Raw genomic sequence first — 20,816 nt, 5'->3', positions numbered from 1 at the left:
AAAGACAAGCATGTTTAAAGGCTCTGCTTGCATCACATTTGCCAACTTCAATTGGCCAAAGCAAGCCATGTGCCCGAGCCCAATCTGAAGTAGGTGGGGAGATGCACTCTGCCTACTCCAGTGGGAGGTCCTGCAAAGCCACTTGACAAATGCTGTGTAATTCTATCTCAGGGTGGGAGTGAAAAACCGGGACCAATCCAACTACCACAAGCAGAATTCTATTTGCTATACCCTTCATGTTTCACTTCCCACTTGGTACCTGTAAGAATCAGACAACTTTGGATTTGGAAGGAAATTTAAAGGTTGTCTAGCAAGGTCCTAAGATCCTTTCATTTTACAGATGACTCACCTGGGGCCCAGAGAAATGATAGGACTTGCCTCTAAGTCAGCTCAAATTCAACTAAGTGTTGTAACTTTAACTTTCCTCGCTCTATTCCACCTTCAAACCCCAGCTCCACATGGAATTATATGAGTTTAGTTCATGAGAGAAATCTATGATTAAGGACCTAAACTTCAATCTCCAGAGGTAAAAGCTTAGGTTGGCTGCAGATATAAAGAGTTTTGGTAGTACACTGAGGAGAGATCTTAAATTCTAGGTTCTGACTTGGAGAAATTAGTTTTTCACTGAGTTTTTCTATCGAAAGTATTCAGACTCTGAGTTGTTATTTAAAAATAGGTAATGTTTCCAGAAGGAAATGTTTAGTTTGTTTCCCAGTTGCTTTCCATTGTCTCCATGTTTCATCTGACAAAGAATCAAATGTAAGGAAGGCAAGGAAGTGGGTAGGTGGACTGAGGATGGAAGATTGCCAGAGATGGAGGAAACATACAAAACAGGGCCTTTTCAAGAAAGGCCTTTGACTTTTGTTTTTCAAGTTTCTCTAATGTCCTCCCTAAGGTAAATCACCAGAGGCTATGTGTTTGGCTTACTCCTCAGAAGCAGAGCTGAGCTGGTAAGCAGACTGAAATGCACTGGCAGAGCGTTTGTTTTGAGAGAAGGGAACAGCTGTTCCTCCCGGAGTCCCCAGCAGACATGAGCCTATCCATTACCTCAGTGTTCCTAGATGGTATTGCTTACAGCCCTTTTTGTGTTCTGTTTACCGTTCCATTTCTGTAGGTCAGTTTGACCGGATATTATGCTTTTTTAGAGACACTTAATAGCCAAGATAGTATTATTAATGTCCTGTCTAAATTTGACTGTTTCTTTAACATTTCATGGTTTTACTTCGGTTTGTTTACTTCTGAGAATCAGCTCTCCTGGCAAGAAACTCGACCCCTGTAGATGATATTATCTTGGAGGAATGTAGGGCTAAGCTCGGGGGTAGTTTTTCTGAGAATCAGTGATCTGACCACACATAATAAACAAAGCCAGATAAGAAGCAGCCATTCAACATGAAAAACAAAGAGTAATGATTTAGCTATACAACTTTAAAATAGAAACACAGGAAAAAATACAAAATGTTTTAAAATAATTATTTCCTACCTTAATATTGCTCTGTTCACTTTATTTTAGTCTCGAACGGAGGGTCCCCAAATTTTCAAGTATGATCCCATTTTTAACATAAAAAATTTCATAGAGCCCCACATAATTGTAATTGTTATTTCAGTAACATGTAATTGAGAAAACACAGAAGGACAAAACACATTGTTATGAATTCAGTAATGCTTTTAATTAAAGTCATATGTATTGAACAAAAGAGCATTTACACTCATTTGAAGAATAGGCATAAATATCAATGCAACCCACCCTACTCAGGATTAGAAAAGCAGACTTAATGGAACTCTCAGTCCCCTTGTAAGAATTTTAAAGCTCGGCAGATGTCCATGGCTCATAGGTTGGAATCTAAATTTTGTCCTCCATCTTTTGTGCCTGTCAGTTTTGGGAGCTGTCCTATTTAATGACATCATTGGTCTCCTGTCTTCACAGGCACAGCATATTCTTATTAGTTGGATCAAACAGGACATAATATAATAAACTGAGCCCTGTTGTTCTAAAAGTCAGAAGACTGGAATTTGCATTTTTTTTTAATCTACTAATGTTTCCTTGAGGAAATCAATATCTTTGAGACTGTTTTACCTTTTGCAAAATTAAGGATGGGAGCTGGGGAGATACTTGCTCTGCCCAACTAACAGATTATTTTAAGGATCAAATTAGATTATGCAGCACTTAGTTAAATAAATGATAAATGGTAGCTGGCCAGTCAGTATTTTAGTAGAATCCTCCCATTTAGAGCCTAATTCTTAGCTTTTGCAGTACTAGAAATGTATAGTTCACGCATAGTGACATTGGCCTGGGTGACTACCATGCTCTCCAGACTCACAGTGGCTTGTGGGACAGGAAGTGGAAGGTCTGTGCAGTGGACTGAGCTGGAAGTGGCGTCCTAGTTTTAAGATTTACCTCTGCGTTTTCAGTGAATCACTTAACTTCTCTGGGCCTCAGCTCCTTATGAATAGAGAAATGGACCAAAATCTCAGAGGTGTTCTCTTTTTGCAATGGAGCTCTTTTCTTTCTAAAAATGAAATCTTACTTTGAAACTCCAATTATAAGCCAGATACAAAACAATGCACAGTTTTCACATGCAGTTTAAAATTTTAATTGTTTACAAATGAGGCCCTAGGGGTTCAGCTACTGATTTAGTTCATCCTTAAGATCCAACTCTACACAAAGTTATTTATTAACTTAGAGTGAGAGATGGTCCTGCCCAAAGAATTGCTAGTGGTCATCTTCATGGGATATCTTGCCCGATCGTCTTGTCCACTCAGGAAATTAAACCTTGGATCAGAACTTTGAGCATAAAATAAATCATGCAAGTCCTATATTCTTGAGGAATAGTACCATCAAGCAACAGCGACCCAATTTCATGCCCTTCTTCATGCTAATAATTTTTTTCTCTAAAGAGCCAGGCAGGGAAATCTAGAATCTCCGCACCATCCACCATGGACCAGTGTTGGAAGGAATCATCACCATAATCTTAACCTTTAACTTGTCTTTCATGCCTTCATGTAGATCTCCACACCCCTACTGACGTGACTGTCTTCCTTACATTCAGAACATGGGTCATGGTCTCCACGATGAGAATTTTTCAGGTCATAATATGTTTGAATGCTCTTTACAAAATCCTGGCCAGGTGGTCATCCAGGCTCTACTGTCCACTTCCTATGGTCTTCCTAGCACTGGAGATAGAATGATTTCTCTTTCCTCCAAAGAGTAATTCTTAGACATTTCCTTCATTCATTGACCCAAAATATGACTCTCTATAGTGTCACGTATTGTCAAATGTGTAACTATCTGATGAATGAGTCATATTACAACATGCTCTAGACTACAAGTTCCCCACAAGATTCTGAGCTACTCGAGGACTGAGCCTGGATCTGAAAGATTTGTCTTTGTTTGCTCAGTGACTAACAGTACCTGAGGTACAGAGGACGCTCACCAAATCTTGAATGACTGACTAAATGAATTGAGTGAATGGAGCAAGTCGTTAAGCTAGAAAAGACAGAATTCCATTATTATTTTCAAAAGCAGCAGTTATAAAGTTTATAACTCAGTTTGTCACTGAGCAAATTATACCTTCAGACCCCAACAATACCCCTGCATTCTCATAGCTTCAGAAAGCTTCAGTTTCCAAAACCACACTGGAGTCATTTTCAGGGTGCAGACTGAACTGTCACCCAGTATCTGCCCCTATTTCCAGCCACTGAACCAAGTGAGGGGAGCTGAAGCATGAGGTTGAGAGAGCATGGCAGCTAATGATGGGAACCATAGGGACCAACTACCTGGGTGTTAATCCTGGCCTTTCCATTTGTTAGCTATGTGACTTTGGGCAAGTTACTTACCATCTCTGTATCTATAAAATGCATATTAGCTAAGTGATGATTTAATGAGTTAATGCCCCTAGAGCTCTTAGAACAGAGCCAGACATGCCGTAAACATTCAATAAGTATTGACTCTCATGCATTCATCCTGGTTTGGAGGGAGGAACCTAAGCTCTGAGTTGGGCAAGCCAGGCTTGTAATTCACACTCTGGCCCTTTTTCTTGGGTAATCATTTAATTTCACTAAACTTGTTTCATCTTGTGTAAATGTGGATAATAACATAGCGGTGGGGGAAAAATGCTATTTAAAACCACAGCAGACTACAGGCCTTCTGATTCCTAGGACTCCAAGTTTAGGAAAACACCCTGATAGGCCTGCTTTAGATATGAAGGAGGAAGCCCCAGGCACAGAAATAAATCACTTTGCATGATGAAGAATTTTGAGCATCCAAGAGCTTGAGATGAAAGCACCAACCCCAGGAAGAAAAGAAGTCCAGCAAAATAGCCAAGAGTCTGAGGCTTTATTTGGGGCAATAGTCTTAATATCCAATATTGAGTTGTTTGTCACTTGGCACCACAGTGAATCATTCCTTACCTTTTCACCAGAACATAAATTGATGTTTGTTTTACCAGCAGTCATATGTGGGCAATACTTGGGAGAGTGATGAAATTAAGCTGATGCGTTTATGGTAATGGGTAAGGCAGTCCAGCAGAAGGGAAAGCAAACACAAGAGGGATGTAGAGGATAGATGGAGAATTTGGCCAAGGTAGGAAAACAGAACGTGAGGTGAGGAAGAGAAACCTAGAGATGTGGGGAAGACCAGCAGATTTCTCATCGGTGTGGGAGATGGCAATCAAGTGCTTTTATTTTACCCTGATCTTAAAGAATTTAAAAAACTAGAGTCATTTGAAGAACCTAAGTGTCCTGGTATTTGAGTTATACACTCAGCAGGATTCTTAGGACAGTCAGAGTTAATGGATGTAAACTCCTAGCACAAAGTAATCATTCTATAAATGACAACTATTATCATTAATCCTGTTGTTCATATATCATTCAATGAGTATTTATCTAACCCAAGGAAGCTGGGCGAAGAGCAGCTGGTGTATGAGGGGGGCAGTGGAGCATACAGGTTCATCCAGCTAACCCATGTTGGAGACCTACCTAACATCCCCCCTCCTACCCGCCACATCTCCACCCCTGGCCTCCGTCCCCCTTTCTGGACAAGAAAATACATTCCCTAGAGGAATAACATAGGCTTTCAGGAGATCCAGGGCTGTGCCCTTTGGGGAGCACAGGCACCTTGTGTGAGCATAAAAGATTTTTCCTAAGTCATGTGCATGCTTAAGAGCATACCTCTAGACCAAAAGTTTTAAAATTATTTCATTAATCTACTTAGTGAAGGTAAGAGTGACAAGCAGTGTTCTAAAAACATGCAGTTATTTTCCCCACGATCCATTTTCCAGTAAGTGACTACCAAGATAGCTGGAGCACAAGAATAGGTAATGGCTTTGTTTTCCCAAGATGCAGTCATTGCGATTATTTTTAGATGAAAGATTTGGAGCCAGAAGCCTAACTCATAATTATGTTGCTAAGATTCTACAACCAGTTGTTTGGTGGAATTAATTCAACCATGACAACTTTAAAGTCACCACATTTTCTGAAAAAATCAGCAGATAAAATTGAAAATAAAATATTTCATGACATGAAGTGCTGTTTCCTGAGATGATCTCACATCTTTCTCCTTTCAAAGCTTGCACGCCCGCTTCCCTTGCGCCCTCTCCTAGTCCCAGCTCTTACCCTGCTCTGCTGATTATTGAAGCCCACAGACAGCGCCTCCTTCAGGAAGCATTCCTAAAGACACCCGCCTGATGATCTCCCCTTCCTCTGAACGCCTGCATTGCTTGTGGACTGTCTACAACCTTCCTTGGAACTTTTCATCCTCTCCCTTGAATTCTAGTTTATTTTTGAATGTATCTCATTATTTCCAAGGCTAGTTGTGTACTATGTAATAATTTTACACTACAAAAACAATATATCAGAGACCAATATTATCAAAAATTTGGGAGAGACAAGAAAGAGAAATATTCACAATCTCATGGTCCTAACACTAATTCCGTACTCATCATTTTATGGTGCTTCCTTCTAAACCTTTTTCTAGCTTATTTTTTCATTGATTTAATCCTAGTGGATATGCAATTTCGTATTCTGACTGTTTTCAACTAATAATACATCACTAGTATTATGCAAACTGTTATATTGCCTTCATAAATGTTACTTTAAAGGCTGCATAATACAGTACATAATCTACTGTAAAATTTTAGATTGTTTATTGTATTCCACTATCGTACTGCAGTATAAATAATACTGCAGTTGACATTTTTATGCGTATCATTTTTCCAGTGTGTGTATTTATGTGTGTATGTGCACACATATTTTGATTTTTTTTTCTTAGGATGGTGTCCCAAAAGGAAACTTACTGAAACAAAGAGTAAGATTATTTTTATGGTTTTTGACACATATTGCCAAATTGGTTTCCAAAAGAGTTGGGCCAGTTTACATTACCAGAAGTGTGTAAAGATATCAGTTTCTCCAGACTTTCACCAGAATTATTTCCTTAATTATTTAGTCTTCATATCAACCAAATAGGATGACATCAGGTCATAACTTCAGGTGCGCAGAAAAGTACGGAGAAAAATATTAACCTGTGGCCCTGGTTTATCAAATCTTAACACATTTCCATATTTTCATTAGTTTTATAAAAATCAAATATTATATATACAGTTGAAGCCTTTGTGTACCCTCTTCCCAGTTCCACTCCCCTCCCTCATTGCCTCTACAGAGATGACTGAAGTTGGATGTTTATCATTCTTTTGCATTTCATTTCCATATCTTTTAGTTGTTAAATCATTGATTACTAATAAAGTAATAGCTAATATTAAAGTGCTCATAGTATAGCTAATATTAAAGTAGTACTCAGGTTCTAGAGTCAGGCAGAACTGGCTTTGTATTCCTGTTCTGCCACTTGTTAACCATGTCTCCTTGGATCTCTCTGTGCCTCAGTTTTCTCATCTATAAGATGGAAATAATAATGGTTCCTACTATTCTTTATTATGTTGTTATTAAGATTAAATGGGACAGTGCAGGTAAAATTCTTAGCACAGTGCTGGGCACTCAATAGGACACATTAATAAATATCAGTTTTGTTTATGCAAATCTTAAACTACAAGAAAATTTTAAGATGACATTTTATGGTAATCATATTTTTCTCAGTTTAGCAATACTCATTCTTTTCTGTGAATATTCTGACATCTCTCACAATAAGTGACATACTCTTTATCATATTTAAGGAAACCAGATTCAGAGAACCCAAGACAGGTGAGAGTTAATGAGGTGGTTATAGACAACATTACAAAGCCCTGGGGCACGGTGGAGCAAGGGACCCTTAATGGCAACTGGAGGAGCAGAGAGCATCACAGGACCCAGGAAAAGTGTAAGTTAGGGACACAAGATCATGCAAGGGCTATTTGCTGAAATAAATACTGAAGTATTTTGAAAAGACCAATATAGATCCCACAAACCTAAATCCAGTGTTTATCTTGGTTTTATTCCAATAGCAGAATAATCTGGTTCTTTTTTCTCCCAGAAACCACAGGGTTCAGGTAAGTGCAGTACGGATTACTAGGAGTCTATAAAAACCATCACTTTATAAATGACAGTCTGCCCCTCACCTGGCCGCCTGCCAATTCACCCAGCTACTCCCTGGAGGAACACTCTGAGTCTGGCCTTCTGCCAGTATCTGAAAAGGGATCGAGGCATCTGAGCTTCCCGGTGGCTCTCATTCGAGGTCTCCCTCAGCAGACACCCTCTCCAGGAGGCCGGCAGTCCTCAGCAGAAAGCCACCTTGCAGCCTACAAACTTTACCTCCTAACAGAGGCTGTACCAGTAGGAGATTGCCCACACGTACCAAAACAGTTTAAGGAAATCCATCATAAGCCCCCGGATTAAAAGGCAACAGAAAAACTACACTGCCTGGCCCTGGCTTCTCTTGTAGCAGGTAAGTCCTTACAAGGTGATAGCTACCCGGGCCCTAGGAACACGGGTGTACACCCTCTCATCTGCTAACTGTGCCTCATTTCCTCTAAGAAACTTTAAGCAATCTGTTCTAAAAGATGGCATGTGGAAAGATGAAAATTCTTGAAAAAATTAATATGGTAAAACCGAAACTCAAAGCTGGAGCAAAAGTGGCATTGCTCTTCTATGCTTCGAGTTTCTAGCAACAGCTTCAGGCAGCAGGCTCAGGAGCTGGATGAATTCAGGGGCCATTTTAGAGCAAGCCGGAGTGGGATTAGATGTTCCAGGCTGCACTGTTCTCCTAAGCCTGCCAGGATCTGAAACTTAGCTCTTGGGCCTGGGCCAGAACCAGGCTGACGTTCAAGGGTAAGCTAAGAAGGCAGCCCGGATCAGGTGGGCGACTGCTGTGCAGAATTCTCTGGATAATGCTTCTTTGCTTTGCTCTCCCCCAGCACTGATCAAATGTCCTCACTCCACCCCCCACTTAGTGTCGCTATAGGTCCCTCCTACTGAAATTATATACCTTTTTAAGATTATGAAAATAAATGTTAACTGCTATCTCTGTCTTTAGGTTTCGTTGAAAACAGTTATCCTTCAGCGATCTTTCACAGTAGAAATAACTTGTCCAATTTTACTAAGGCTAAAGTTTGCTCCATAACTTCATTAGGAAATTATCTGTAATGGAAAAAAAAGCACCTGATTAATTAATATAAATATTTACATAATATCACAATTAGGAAAATGTCATATGAATTCAGGTTTATCATATATATATATCTCTTGTAATTTATTATGTCATCATTCATAGTATATGTATGAAGATGTGAATTTAATTTTAGACGCTTTGTTCGTTGTTAGTTCATCTCATATTCTCTGTGAGCACTTATGATAATGAATGTATTTGATATTCAGGTGGCTTTTCTCGGCTTTCATTTTGCAGTTCAGTAATTGGTGATTCAAGGTGCATAGAACAGCAAAACATAAATAAATCTCAATTACAAATTCGTTATTTTAGTTTTTTTAAAACTTTTACGTCTTACTGGGTTGTAAGAAAAGTCTTTAAGACATTATTCCTTCCGAATTCAGTTTAAAGTAGTAAGTTAAAAACAGAGTCCCCAAACATAACATTACAAAATATTAGAAATGTTTAAAAATTACCTTGTCTATTATGGCTCAAAGTGGAGAAACAAGTAGATAAACTTTAATTAATTAATTTTAATCAATTTAGTCTAGATATTTCCGAATATAAGGTGATCTCGTTTTTTTTTCAGACATTTTCAAAATGTGTTTGGGACAACTTGATATGTTAAAATTTTGAGACAGAAATCAAATGGTTAAATGTCACACAGCATTTATTAGTTTACTTCTATTTATTAAATTTACTAATTCAGATATGTTGCTTTTCCCCATTCCATATATAACATATTTATAATCACTACAATGTATTATACTACCTTTTAAAGTGGCATCTTAAATTTGTCTTTTTTTAAAATACAAATTCCAGATTTTACAGATTGAATTTACGTCAGGCTAAATGATTTCTTCAATTGGTATGTTGTTGATTAAAATAATTAAGAGAGTGACCCATAATATGACAGACTTGTAAGGACTGGAATACAAAATGACTCCATCTTTTCTGAGAAATAATTTGGGTTAAAACCCAAACAACCCTCACCTTAAGGATAAATAAGTATGTTTGCATAACAGGAAATTCAAAACCTATAAAGGGTTACAGTGAAGCAAGCCAGTCTGTCACACCTGTCCCTAGTTTTTCCTGTCCAACTTAGATGATCAATGAATATTTACTAAATGAATAAGTAATAAATATTTTAATACTATCTTCTATCTGTTTTTTCATATGTATTATTTTACAATCAGAAAAAAAAAACAAAGATAAGAAATTAGTTCCCTGGTAAACCTGAAAACTGCAGCTAGACTTGCATTTCATTTTCTGAATATATTATAATACTTGTTAAAATTCCATTGACATTTTAGTAAGGACAGTCCACTCCTTAAATTAGCCCAGCTCACTCTGGGGATTGTTTTGCTGATACTAACTCTATTTACAGTTACAGAGATTCCTACATTCTTCTGTGGTATAAGCAATATGGGGAAAATCCTTAGGAATAAAACTCACCAAAGTTAGCAGAGTTATTGAATTGAATTCTCTTCTCTTCCCTAGAAGTAAGGAAGCTACTATGAAAACTGCCTTCATGTTTTAAAATTATTTGAGTGGTGAAGTTATAACCAATTATTTGCTCTTAATTAAGTAATTAAAATCCTGTTGACCTCAAGAAACTCAATAAGTTTCACGGTTTGTAGTTCAATCCTGGAAATACTTTGGATAGTGGAAGTTTTCTAACTGGGGCAGCAGCTGCCAGGCCCAGCCCTGTCACGACTACTGAGGACTTTCTCCCATGAGTTTCACGTGTGCCCAAGTGGTATTCTGAGTACACTTAAACCTGTAGTCCACTCAAACTTGCCTTCTTCTACCACTCAAGATGTAAGGCACTTATTTATCTATACTAGCGTATGGTTTCAGTCCATATTGCTATGTGTAACCCATCCTTGGTTTACTGTCCTCAGAAACATGTTCATCATGCTCTACAGAACCCCCACTTTACTATTTAAAACAAACAAATAGATGAAAACTCAACTCCTTTATATCTCTCTCTTCACAGATTGTCTCAGTCGGGTTCTCTAGGAAGCAGATGCTAGGAATCAAGGAGTCCAAGGGATTTATTGGAAGATAACATCTGTGAAAGATAAAAGGGGCATGGAACAGGATTAAAGAGGATCTGATGAGGTCTTGGTCAACCCAGTTGAGAGCTAGAGAAGAAAAGTTGATGATTAGAAGAGTTCTATGTTGGGAAGAAAGGCGGGCCCCAGTACCTCCGTGCTCAGTCAGTCATTGGCTGTGGCTATCCAGGAACAGTGGGGCCTCCACTCCAAAGCTGAGGCAGAGCCCACAGGTTCTAATGGCTGGAGGCTGTTAGCCAACTGCACTCCTTGCAAGTGAACATCAGGGTCTTTCTTGAACAGAGATCAGAGAGATGCAATTCCAATGCTGCCTCATAGATTAATTCCTCTACTGCCCCACTTCCCACACCCCATGTGTCTAATGTTTACTCCCTGACTCTCTTTATGACTGCTCTTGATTCCATGTGAAACTTCCACTCCCTTATCTCCCAACATTTCAGCCCTCTCATGACCACTGTTTTCTCCAGAGAGGCTGGACCCAGTTCCCTACCACTTCATCCATTCCGCAGCCGATATTCTTAAATTCCTTGCCCTTTTTCCCTAAGTGTCTACACTGCAAAACCCTGTTTATCTGTCTACCTTCTTTATTCCTATACTCAAACTGCTGGCTGCAGCTAAAGAAAATCATCCAACACCACAGAATAATGTCATATGGTTTCCAAGCTTAGCTGAACCTTAAACACCATACAGAAATCCTATATTTAGGTACTTCCTTCTCCCATGGCATCTGAAGAAAAATCTTATAATTTTTGTTTTGCAACGTGTTAAAGAGCATGGTGGGAAAAGCATGGGCTTTGGGGTCATATAGCTCAGATTTGAATTCTAGCTCTTTACTGCCTATATGTCTTTAGTTAACTTCTCTGGGTCCTTTTTCTCAATTTTAAAATGGAGCTAAAACTAACTGTTGATGACAGATTGTTTTGAGGATTACAAAAAATACGTAATTGATTTAGTGAGAAGTCTCAAGTCACTGAAAGTATATACACTAAGGTTTTTTCCCCACTAACTGCTACCAACTGTACTCTGTTGAAAACTCCCCTCTCCCCTGAATACATCTCAATCTAATTCCATAACATTTTGGATATTTTAAGTTATTAAAACAATTCTCTTCTCCACTAGTGCAGGTTAGATAGGAGGCCGTGTGTGTGTGTGTGTGTGTGTGTGTGTGTTTGTGAAGATGTGATCTGCTTTCTTGAACTCCACACTTCCCCCCTTCCACTTACCCCTCTGGTGTCTGAAAAGGAAGACAAACATGTCCATACATTGTCAATGTTGCTGTCCCCTTTCATTGTAAATGACCTTGCATCTTTTCTATAGATTGAGTATGACCTGATGGTGATCACAATATGTTCCATTGACAAAGATGTAAGTCCTAAGCAGGTCCAGTAATTATTGATGGTCCCTTGGAAGACTTAATTTTATATTTTGGCTAAATTCAATTCCTCCCACCTTCACCTCCCACCCAAAGGACTGCTCCATGACTCAGTAGTTCATATCTTACCTATTTTCTCATTGGCCATTGCAGCCCAACTCTGGAGACAAATGTACAAGTAGGATTCATTTTCTGTATCTCCCAGGAATCAGGGACTTGAGATAAGGTGTCCTTGCCCTCTTGGAGCGGCCACACCACCTAGCCACCTCTCCTGAATCTTCTTTCCTCTATTTTGATAGTACTGGGTAGGATAGGAAACCCAGTAGCTAAGCAGACATCCACATGGGGAATTCAGGGAATCATAGCCTAGATGAAGGCTTCTATAAACATGGCCCCAAAGAATTTGGTAAATATTTCTCAAGAGTATACTATTTCACCATAATTCCTGGACTAACTAGTAACCTCAAAGGGTCAGGAAAGGAAATCAATCAGTACTTTACTCCATTCTGATAGATGTATACAAAGCATCATCTGTAACTGACCTGGATATACCAATGAATGATATTTTTCCTTGGTGAGGTATAACAGAGCTCCATTTCTAGATCGTATGTTTGTCTTTATCACCAGTATATGGTGCACACATGCATTGTTCTAAGCACTTTACAATTATTAACTCATTTAATCCCCACAACAATCCTATGGGGTAGTTACTATTACAATCCCCAAATGACAAATGAGGAAATTGAGCCACAGACAGCCTAAGTAACCTACATGTTGTCTATAAACCTTTGACTGTATCTGCTAGGAATCCAATTAAGATTTTCAAATCCATCCTCAAAAGAAAGAGTCTCTTAGTTTTCTTTTTTTTTCATTATTATAAATGATATTTGAGATTACAACAACCCATAATAAATTGGGTAACTTGTCATTTTTGTGATCTGGAACATGTTACATATCATGGTCCTTGTTACACTCTTGATACACCGAAATTATCTGTTCCTTGGAATTTTTTAGACTTCATTCACAAATCTGTTTCTATCAAGTGGTACTTGTTGTTTAGGAACTACTTCAATTGCTATTGGTTGGTTTACTTTTTCTACATTTTGTTGGTTTTGATATTTTATATTTTTGCAAACATTAACCTGTCTTGAGGTTTCCTCATATTCTCAAGATTTTCTTCTAGTTTTAAAATATCACTTTTATCCATTGTTATATCACTCTCCAGTTCTCTGGTTGTTGTTTGCCCAATCTGATAAATTTATATAAGAAAAATACCCATAAGATAGTTCAACTTAATCAGTTCAGATTCATATCCAAAGAATTTAAGATTTATGGATGCAATATTTATGTTTAATTTTTAAATAATGCCTTTTTTTGAAAGCAACATTTTATTTTTAAGTAATTTTTTGAGGTAACATTGGTTTATAGCTTTATATAAATTTCATGTGTACCTCATTATATTTCAATTTGTGTAGACTATACAGTGTTCATCACCCAAAGTCTAATTGCTATCGTCACCATACACATGTGCCCATTTATTCCTTTTGCTGCCCTCTGTAACCACCAATCTATTCTCCTTATCTATGTGTTTGTTTGTTTATTTCCACACATGAGTGAAATTACATGGTATTTGGCTTTGCCCGTCTGATTCATTTTGCTTAGCATAATGCCCTTAAGGTTCATCCTTGTTGCAAATGGCAAGATTTCATCTTTTTTTATGGCTGAGTAGTATTCCAGTGTATATTTATACCACTTCTTCTTTATCCACTCATCTGTTGAGGGGCACTTAGGTTGTTTCCAAGTCTCGTCTATTGTGAATAATGCTGCAATGAATGCAGGGGTGCATATATCTTTTCAAATTAGTGTTTTCGTGTTCTTTGGATAAACACCCAGAAGTTGAATAGCTGGATCATATGGTAGTCCTATTCTTGATTTTTTGAGAAATCTCCATACTGTTTTCCATAGTGGCTGCACCAGTTTGCATTCCCACCAGCAATGTATGAGGGTTTCCTTTTCTCTACATCCTCTCCAACACTTGTAATTTCTTGTCTTTTTAATAACAGCCATTCTGATGGGTGTGAGGTGATATCTTATTGTAGTTTTGATTTGCATTTCCCTAATAATTAGTGATGTTGAACACCTTTTCATGTGCCTGTTTGCCGTTGTATATCTTCTTTGGAAAAATGTCTGTTCAGATCCTCTGTCCATTTTTTAATTGGGTTGTTTGTTTTTTTGTTGTTGAGTTGTACAAGCTCTTTATATATTTTGGATATTAACCCCTTATCAGATATATTATTTGCAAATATCTTCTCCCAATTTTTAAGTTGTCTTTTCATTTTGTTCATGTTTTCCTTTGCTGTGCAGAAGCTTTTTAGTCTGATCATTTTTTCTTTTGTTTCCCTTGCCTGAGGAGACATGATATTCAAAAAGATACTGCTAAGACTGATGTGGAAGAGCATGCTACCTATGCTTTCTTCTAGGAGTTTTATGCTTTCAGGTCTTACATTCAAGTCTTTAATCTATTTTGAGTTAATTTTTGTGTATGGTGTAAGATATAATGGTCTACTTTCATTCTTTTGCATGTGGCTGTTCAGTTTTCCTGACACCGTTTATTGAAGAGATTTTCCTTTCTCCATTGTATGGTCTTGGCTCCTTTGTCAAAAATTAGCTGTCCAAAAAAAAAAAAAAAATTAGCTGTCCATAGATGTGTGGGTTTATTTCTGTGTGCTTGATTCTGTTTCATTGATATGTGTGTGTGTTTTTGTGCCAGTACCACGTTGTCTTGATTACTACAGTTTTGTAGTATATTTTGAAATCAGGGAGTGTGATACCTACAGCTTTGTTCTTTTTTCTCAGGATTGCTTTGGCTATTTGGGGCCTGTTGTTGTTCCATATAAATTTTTGGATTCTTTGTTCTATTTCCATGAAAAATGTCATTAGGATTTTGTTAGGGATTACACTGAATCTATAGATTGCTTTAGGAAGTATAGACATTTTAACTATGTTAATTCTTCCAATCCATGAGTATGGAATATCTTTCCATTTCCTTGTGTCTTCTTTGATTTCTTTCAACAATATTTTATAGTTTTCAGTGTATAGGTCTTTCACCTCTTTGGTTAAACTTATTCCTAGGTATCTTTTTGTTGTTTTTGCTGGAATTATAAATGGGATTGTATTCTTGATTTCTCTTTCTGCTAGTTCATTGTTGGTGTATAGAAACGGAACTGATTTTTGTGTGTCGATTTTGTACCCTGCTACCTAACTGTATTCATCTATTATTTCTAATAGTTTTTTTAGGGTTTTCTATATATGAAATCATGTCATCTCCAAATAATGACAGTTTTACTTCTTCCTTTCCAATTTGGCTTACTTTGATTTCTTTTTCTTGCCTAATTGCTCCAGCTAGGACTCCCAATACTATATTAATAAGGGTGGTGAAAGTGGGCATCCTTGTTTTGTTCCTGTTCATAGAGGGATAGCTTTCAGTTTTTCACTGTTAAGTATGATGTTAGCTGAGGGTTTGTCATATATGGCCTTTATTATGCTGAGCTACTTTCCTTCTATACCCATTTTATTCAGAGTTTTTACCATAAACGGATGCCATATCTTTTTGAATGCTTTCTCTGCATCTGTTGAGATGATCATGTGATTTTTATTCTTCATTTTGTTAATGTGGTGTATCATGTTGATTGATTTGTATATGTTGAACCATCCCTGCATCCCTGGAATAAATCCCACTTGGTCATGGTGAATGATCCTTTTAACATTGTTGTATTTGGGAATGCAACATTTTAAAAGAATAGTTTAATACAGTTTGGTACTAAATACGGCATTTTTAGTACTATTTCTCTGTTCTGTGATCTAGTTTATATTTTTTATGCCCCCTCCCAAAACATTAAGTATCTAAATTTCCCCTAAGCAACCATATTTATACACACACACACAAACATACACAGTCACTATTTTCATTACTTACTTGTGTTATCTCTGCTTATAAAAACAATGACCAAAATACTGAAGTTCAACAATAAATGTCTTTGCTTGTAGGATTCTCCTTATGGTCTTTACATACTTTTACAAGAAAAGAAAAATATGCCAATTTACAACATCAGGCTTAGTAATGGTTAGACAGTCCTGAGGGTTTTGATCATGTGCTATGATAAACTTAATCATTCGGAGAACCACGGATACTGGGTGTATCATGGATGGGGTGGAGGGAATCTCAGTTCAGTACATACTTAGAAGCCATATGATTTTAAAAATGGATGGTTACGGTTTACTTCATACACATAATACTCCCACTTAGTATTTCAATTATTTTAATTGCATTAGATCTCTATCCTCCCAAGTTTAATTAGTAGGAACACAAAAATGTTTATCTTTGGTGCCAACAGCCAAAACAGCAAGATGCTTTTGCTGTTTGCTTTCATTCTGTAATAGGTATTGAAATATTGTACATAGTCTCAGCTTCACATGTACTTTTTGTGTGTGTGTAGTGACATGACCTTCGCATTCACAAAAACATGTAGAAAACCAGAGTGAAGGATTTTTAAAAAACTGTTTAGAATTAAGTGAAAATTGGCAGAGTTTTGGAATAACAAGAGTATATTTTAAGCTCACAAAGGACCAAGATGTATCTGTAATAGTTCATACATTTCTTAGAACTGTATAAAAAAGATTTATTTCATAAATGCTGTACCTATGAGACTACGGTAACTGTAAATCATGAAAAAAAGGGATACTTTGTTATAGTCCTATAGCTTCTGATAATTCTTTTTGGAATTTATTCTGTCAAGTTTCTTTTTGAACCTATACTATTGAAGTGTAAATCAGAAAAAGGAACCAATCACATTCTTCTTTCATGTTTCTGTCACTTTCTATCTTCAGAAACAGGCGACCTTTGGCCAATTGCTCATGATTTGGAGAAATAAGTGGAGCTGTACGGGAGGGAGACTGAGCAGAACACCGCAATCAGATAAATTACAGCACAGATGTGGTAAGTGATAGACTATACACAAAAATGTAATTTAACTTCTAAAAGTTTTAGGCAGTATTTCCCAACTACAGGATGTTTAAATACAGATGTGAGGCCTTTGTTAACAAACTTCCAAAACAGGAGAAAGCGTCACTGACTCAAAGCCTGTTGAGGGTAGAGACTTGCTTTTTGGTTTACCTCTGCCTAGAGCAGAGCCCGCCTCCTTCTACAGTGCTCGACCAATATTTACTAAATAAACTATTTGTATCTAAATGTTGGAAGGATTATAATATTGCCAAAGAGAAGTAAGATTTAAAGAGGATGCTGCAGTCTTCGGTCCTTCCTCAGGATACTTGCTCCTGCATTCGGCGTTCCAGGTGAAGAGTGGAAACTGACCAGGCAGAGGAGAAACGTGAAGGTGTAGTTGGTAAAGACACTTACACTCCCAATACATACTTTGGTGCCAATTTGACTCCTTTCTGGCTGCTTATCTGAAACACTGGGCTACTAGATTAAAATTCACAGGCCCTCCATGAATCCTCTGGTACTAATTATCCTTGGGTCTTCTTTGCCGTCTCTGCTTCTTCCTGCGTGCGCACATGCCTGTGTCATAGATACTTTGGTATCTGTCTCCTCCCTTACTGAATTGGAACGACCTCTTTTCTATCCTGCACAGTGATCTATAAACGATGTTGGTGGAATGCACGACGACGACTTTAATCTCAATCCCAAATGAGACTAGGAGTCCTACCCCTCCCGGGTTATGCTCTTTATCTCAAACAGTTGTGCTGCGAAGGCAGGTCTTCCACGCCTCCTTCAGAGAGGAGCCCTGGAGGGTTGAAGGATTACCCAGGGTAGCGGGGTACGAAAGATAGGGCCCCGGGCTAAATTATCACCCTCTTCTCACCTCGCCGGGCGCGAGGTTGGAGAAGGAAGGAAGCGGCTGGTTGGCCCAGCCGCCCCAGTCGATACCGGCGAACCGAAACGGCGCAGAGCCCACCAAGGGCAGCCACAGTCCCCGCCCCGTGCCGCGCAGGCCTTATATAGGCGCCCAAAGCCCCGCCCCCGGCAGGCCCCGCCCCGGCAGGCCCCGCCCCGCTCCTGCTCCGGCTCCGGCTCGGGCTCGGGCTCAGCGGGCGGAGGGGGCGGAGAGAAGCCGCAGCTGCAACTTCGCCCGGAGCCGCGGAGCCTGGGCTCAGCCAGGGACCGAGCTCCGTCACCGCGGAGCCGCCGCCTCCCCGGCCGGGGCCTCAGCCCAGCCGGCTCAGCCATGGCAGCCGCCGCCGCCGCGGCGAATCTGGCCCCTGCGCTCCCCGCCCGTCGCTGAGCAGCCGTTACCCAGCTCGCCCTCCCGCCCTCCCGCCGGGGCCGCCGCGGCCCAGGCGCCGCACAAGTTTCCGCCGCCGAAGAAGCGGGAGGCGAAGGCGGGGGCGGACGGACGTGGGGAGTCGGGCGCCCCCGGCCTAGCCGGCCCTCCTGCCCGCGATGTGGGGGCGCTTCCTGGCCCCGGAGGCCGGCGGCCGGGACAGCCCCGGCGGAGCCCGAAGCTTCCCGGCTGGTAAGTAACGGGACGGTCCGAGGCTGGGGCGGGGGTCGCGGCCGTCCGCGGCGCCTCGGGCCCCCTCCCGCCGTAGGCCTGGCTTCCCCTGCCCGCCGCCCCGACGCCGCCGCGCGCGCCCGCCCTCCCCGCTTCCTCCCCCTGCCGACACCCGGCCCCCGGGCTGACATCTGGCGGCCGCGTCCCTGGCCCTGGGCGCCCCGGCCCCGCGCCCCGCCTGAAAGCTCCCTGGGCCTCTTCGGCTTGGGCTTTGTTGTCTGTCCTCCTCCCTTCCCCTCGTGGGGTGAGCGACCCCGTGGATAACGGGGCTCCCGGGGACCGGGCGGGAAGGTCGCTGCGGCCGTGCTGCGGCGGCGGCGCGGGGAGGGCGGGCCGTGCTGCGCCCACGCCCGCGGCCGCTCTGGGGCGCGTTCGGCGGCGGCAGGAGGCTGCTGGGGATGCCGTGCCCCCCGGGGGAACCTCAGCCCCTCGCCGCAGCCCGGGGCGCGCCCCCCAGCCCTCTCTGGCACGAGGGAGGACACGTCCTGCAAGAGCCAGTCGACCTTTGAGCAGTCGGGGAGTCGGTCCGTTTGCATCTCCTTGGCCCCTTTCAGGAAAATTTGGGGTTTACCGCGTTGGGTGTGTGAAGGGAGCTGTTTGTATCGGACAGCCATTTCATGCCTGCATCGCTCAGAAGTTGTGTCAGAGCCACCAAATTAGGATAAATCCTCCCCTCATTTGGGATAAAAAATAGGGCTTGGGTTGCCTGTGACAAGTTATCTGACATTGACGATTCCTCCAGACTCTTTAACCTGATTGAACTTTGAACCCCTTTGAGAAGTTGAAAGTGATAGGGACCTTTTATCCAGAACAAATGCCGTATGTACACACACACACAATTTTTCCTCCAATTTTAGGTGGTTCTAGGACTCCTATGAAGTAACCCTGTTCCACAAAATCTTTGAGCTCGACTTCTGTAACTGACGTTTTTGTATACATTTACAAAGCCGTTTGCAAAACAAAAAAGCAGAAGCAGCATTTGGACCTGGTTGTGCGCTGGTAGTGTATTCTGCTGTTAAAAAAATATCAGGCACAAACTCAGATTGCTGTTAAAATTTCAAACAATGCAATTCTGTGATAGTTTAGAAATTTGTGATGCGGCTCTTCTTTAGACATGTAATTCAGTTTTGTTGGGGATATAATTGACAAATAGAAATTGTATATATGTTAAAGGTGTACATCTTAATGTTTTGATATATGTATACATTTATGAAATGGTCTCTACAAACTAGTTAACAAATCCATCACTTCACAATTACCATTTTTTCATGTGTGTGATGAGAACACTTAAGATCTTTTTAGCAAATTTCAAGCATACAATACAGTGTTGTTAACTATAGTCACCATACTATACATTAAATCTAGACATACATAAATTTTAAAATCCAGAGTTAGATTCGAAATCATTCTCTTAAATTGGGTCCTGCAGTACTTTTAGAAGTGATAGAGTTTAGTAAAAACCAACATAAGGAGGGAATTACGTTCTCTAAAATGCATAGTATTTGTCCTAAGAAGAGAAGACTGCAGTTGAGAGGTTTCTGATGCTTACTGAGTATCTACAAATCCTGCAATCAAAGTAACTCAGTGAGAAGACGCTTCATTATCCCTAGTGGCTGGAGGGAGTGGTTTCAGTGATCTGTACTTGTCAAAAGCCATCTGTAATGTCTTTGTAACTGAACCTCTTAAAATTTATTTGTAATAATAACATGTTTGGAGGTATAATATCAGCCAAGCATTGTATCCATTTTTCCATTATTTTCTCTGAGGAAGAAAGCATCATAGTGCTTAGCAGTTGTTAAGTAACTGAAGGAAGCACGTTGAGGTTTTATTGCAGCCTCTAAGCCTTTGCTGTGAGGAAGAATATAGTGGAAGAAGATACTTTATAAATACTACCCAAGTTTAAGGAATTTGGATGGTATATCTTTACAAAGCATATATTTTATCTCAGCTTTGACAGTGATAAACCGTTGGTAAGTCAGGACATGCCTTTCTAATAAAATTTTTTTTCAGCTATGTGCTAAGAGTAGATTACTTTTACAGTAATAGTGATGTAATTATTTGTTATGTTAGTTTATTCTTGAGCAAACAAATATTTAAAATTATTTTTTAGTTAGTTTAAAAAAGTTGTCCTGTAGGTTAGTTTCTTTAGCAAATGAGGAGATGTTGAAGGTCAGCATAATGACCTCTGAGTTGATTCATCTAGGGATTTTTTCCCTTTTTTGAGAGTT

The 20,816-nt window shown here is 39.9% G+C and overlaps 1 protein-coding gene across 4 annotated transcripts in view; it reads left to right on the top strand.

Annotated features, from left to right (window-relative positions):
• Positions 1–20,816, top strand: part of CEP85L (centrosomal protein 85 like) — a 212,838-nt gene that overhangs the window by 31,811 nt on the left and 160,211 nt on the right. Inside the window, exons 1-2 of one of the 4 annotated variants that reach the window (XM_014866119.3) lie at positions 7,727–7,867; positions 16,904–17,012. In XM_014866119.3, coding sequence (XP_014721605.2) covers positions 16,931–17,012 — 82 coding nt within the window. In that variant the 5' untranslated portion in view covers positions 7,727–7,867; positions 16,904–16,930. Of the gene's footprint in view, positions 1–7,726; positions 7,868–16,903; positions 17,013–18,097; positions 18,550–20,816 lie in introns of those variants that run through there. The other 3 variants (XM_070496098.1, XM_014866121.3, XM_070496099.1) reach the window with 3 other exon arrangements.

This window comes from Equus asinus, chromosome 24 (assembly GCF_041296235.1).
Source record: "Equus asinus isolate D_3611 breed Donkey chromosome 24, EquAss-T2T_v2, whole genome shotgun sequence".
Lineage (NCBI taxonomy): Eukaryota > Metazoa > Chordata > Mammalia > Perissodactyla > Equidae > Equus > Equus asinus.
The sequence above is the reverse complement of the archived record's forward strand: the minus strand, read 5'-3'. Positions and strand labels throughout refer to the sequence as shown.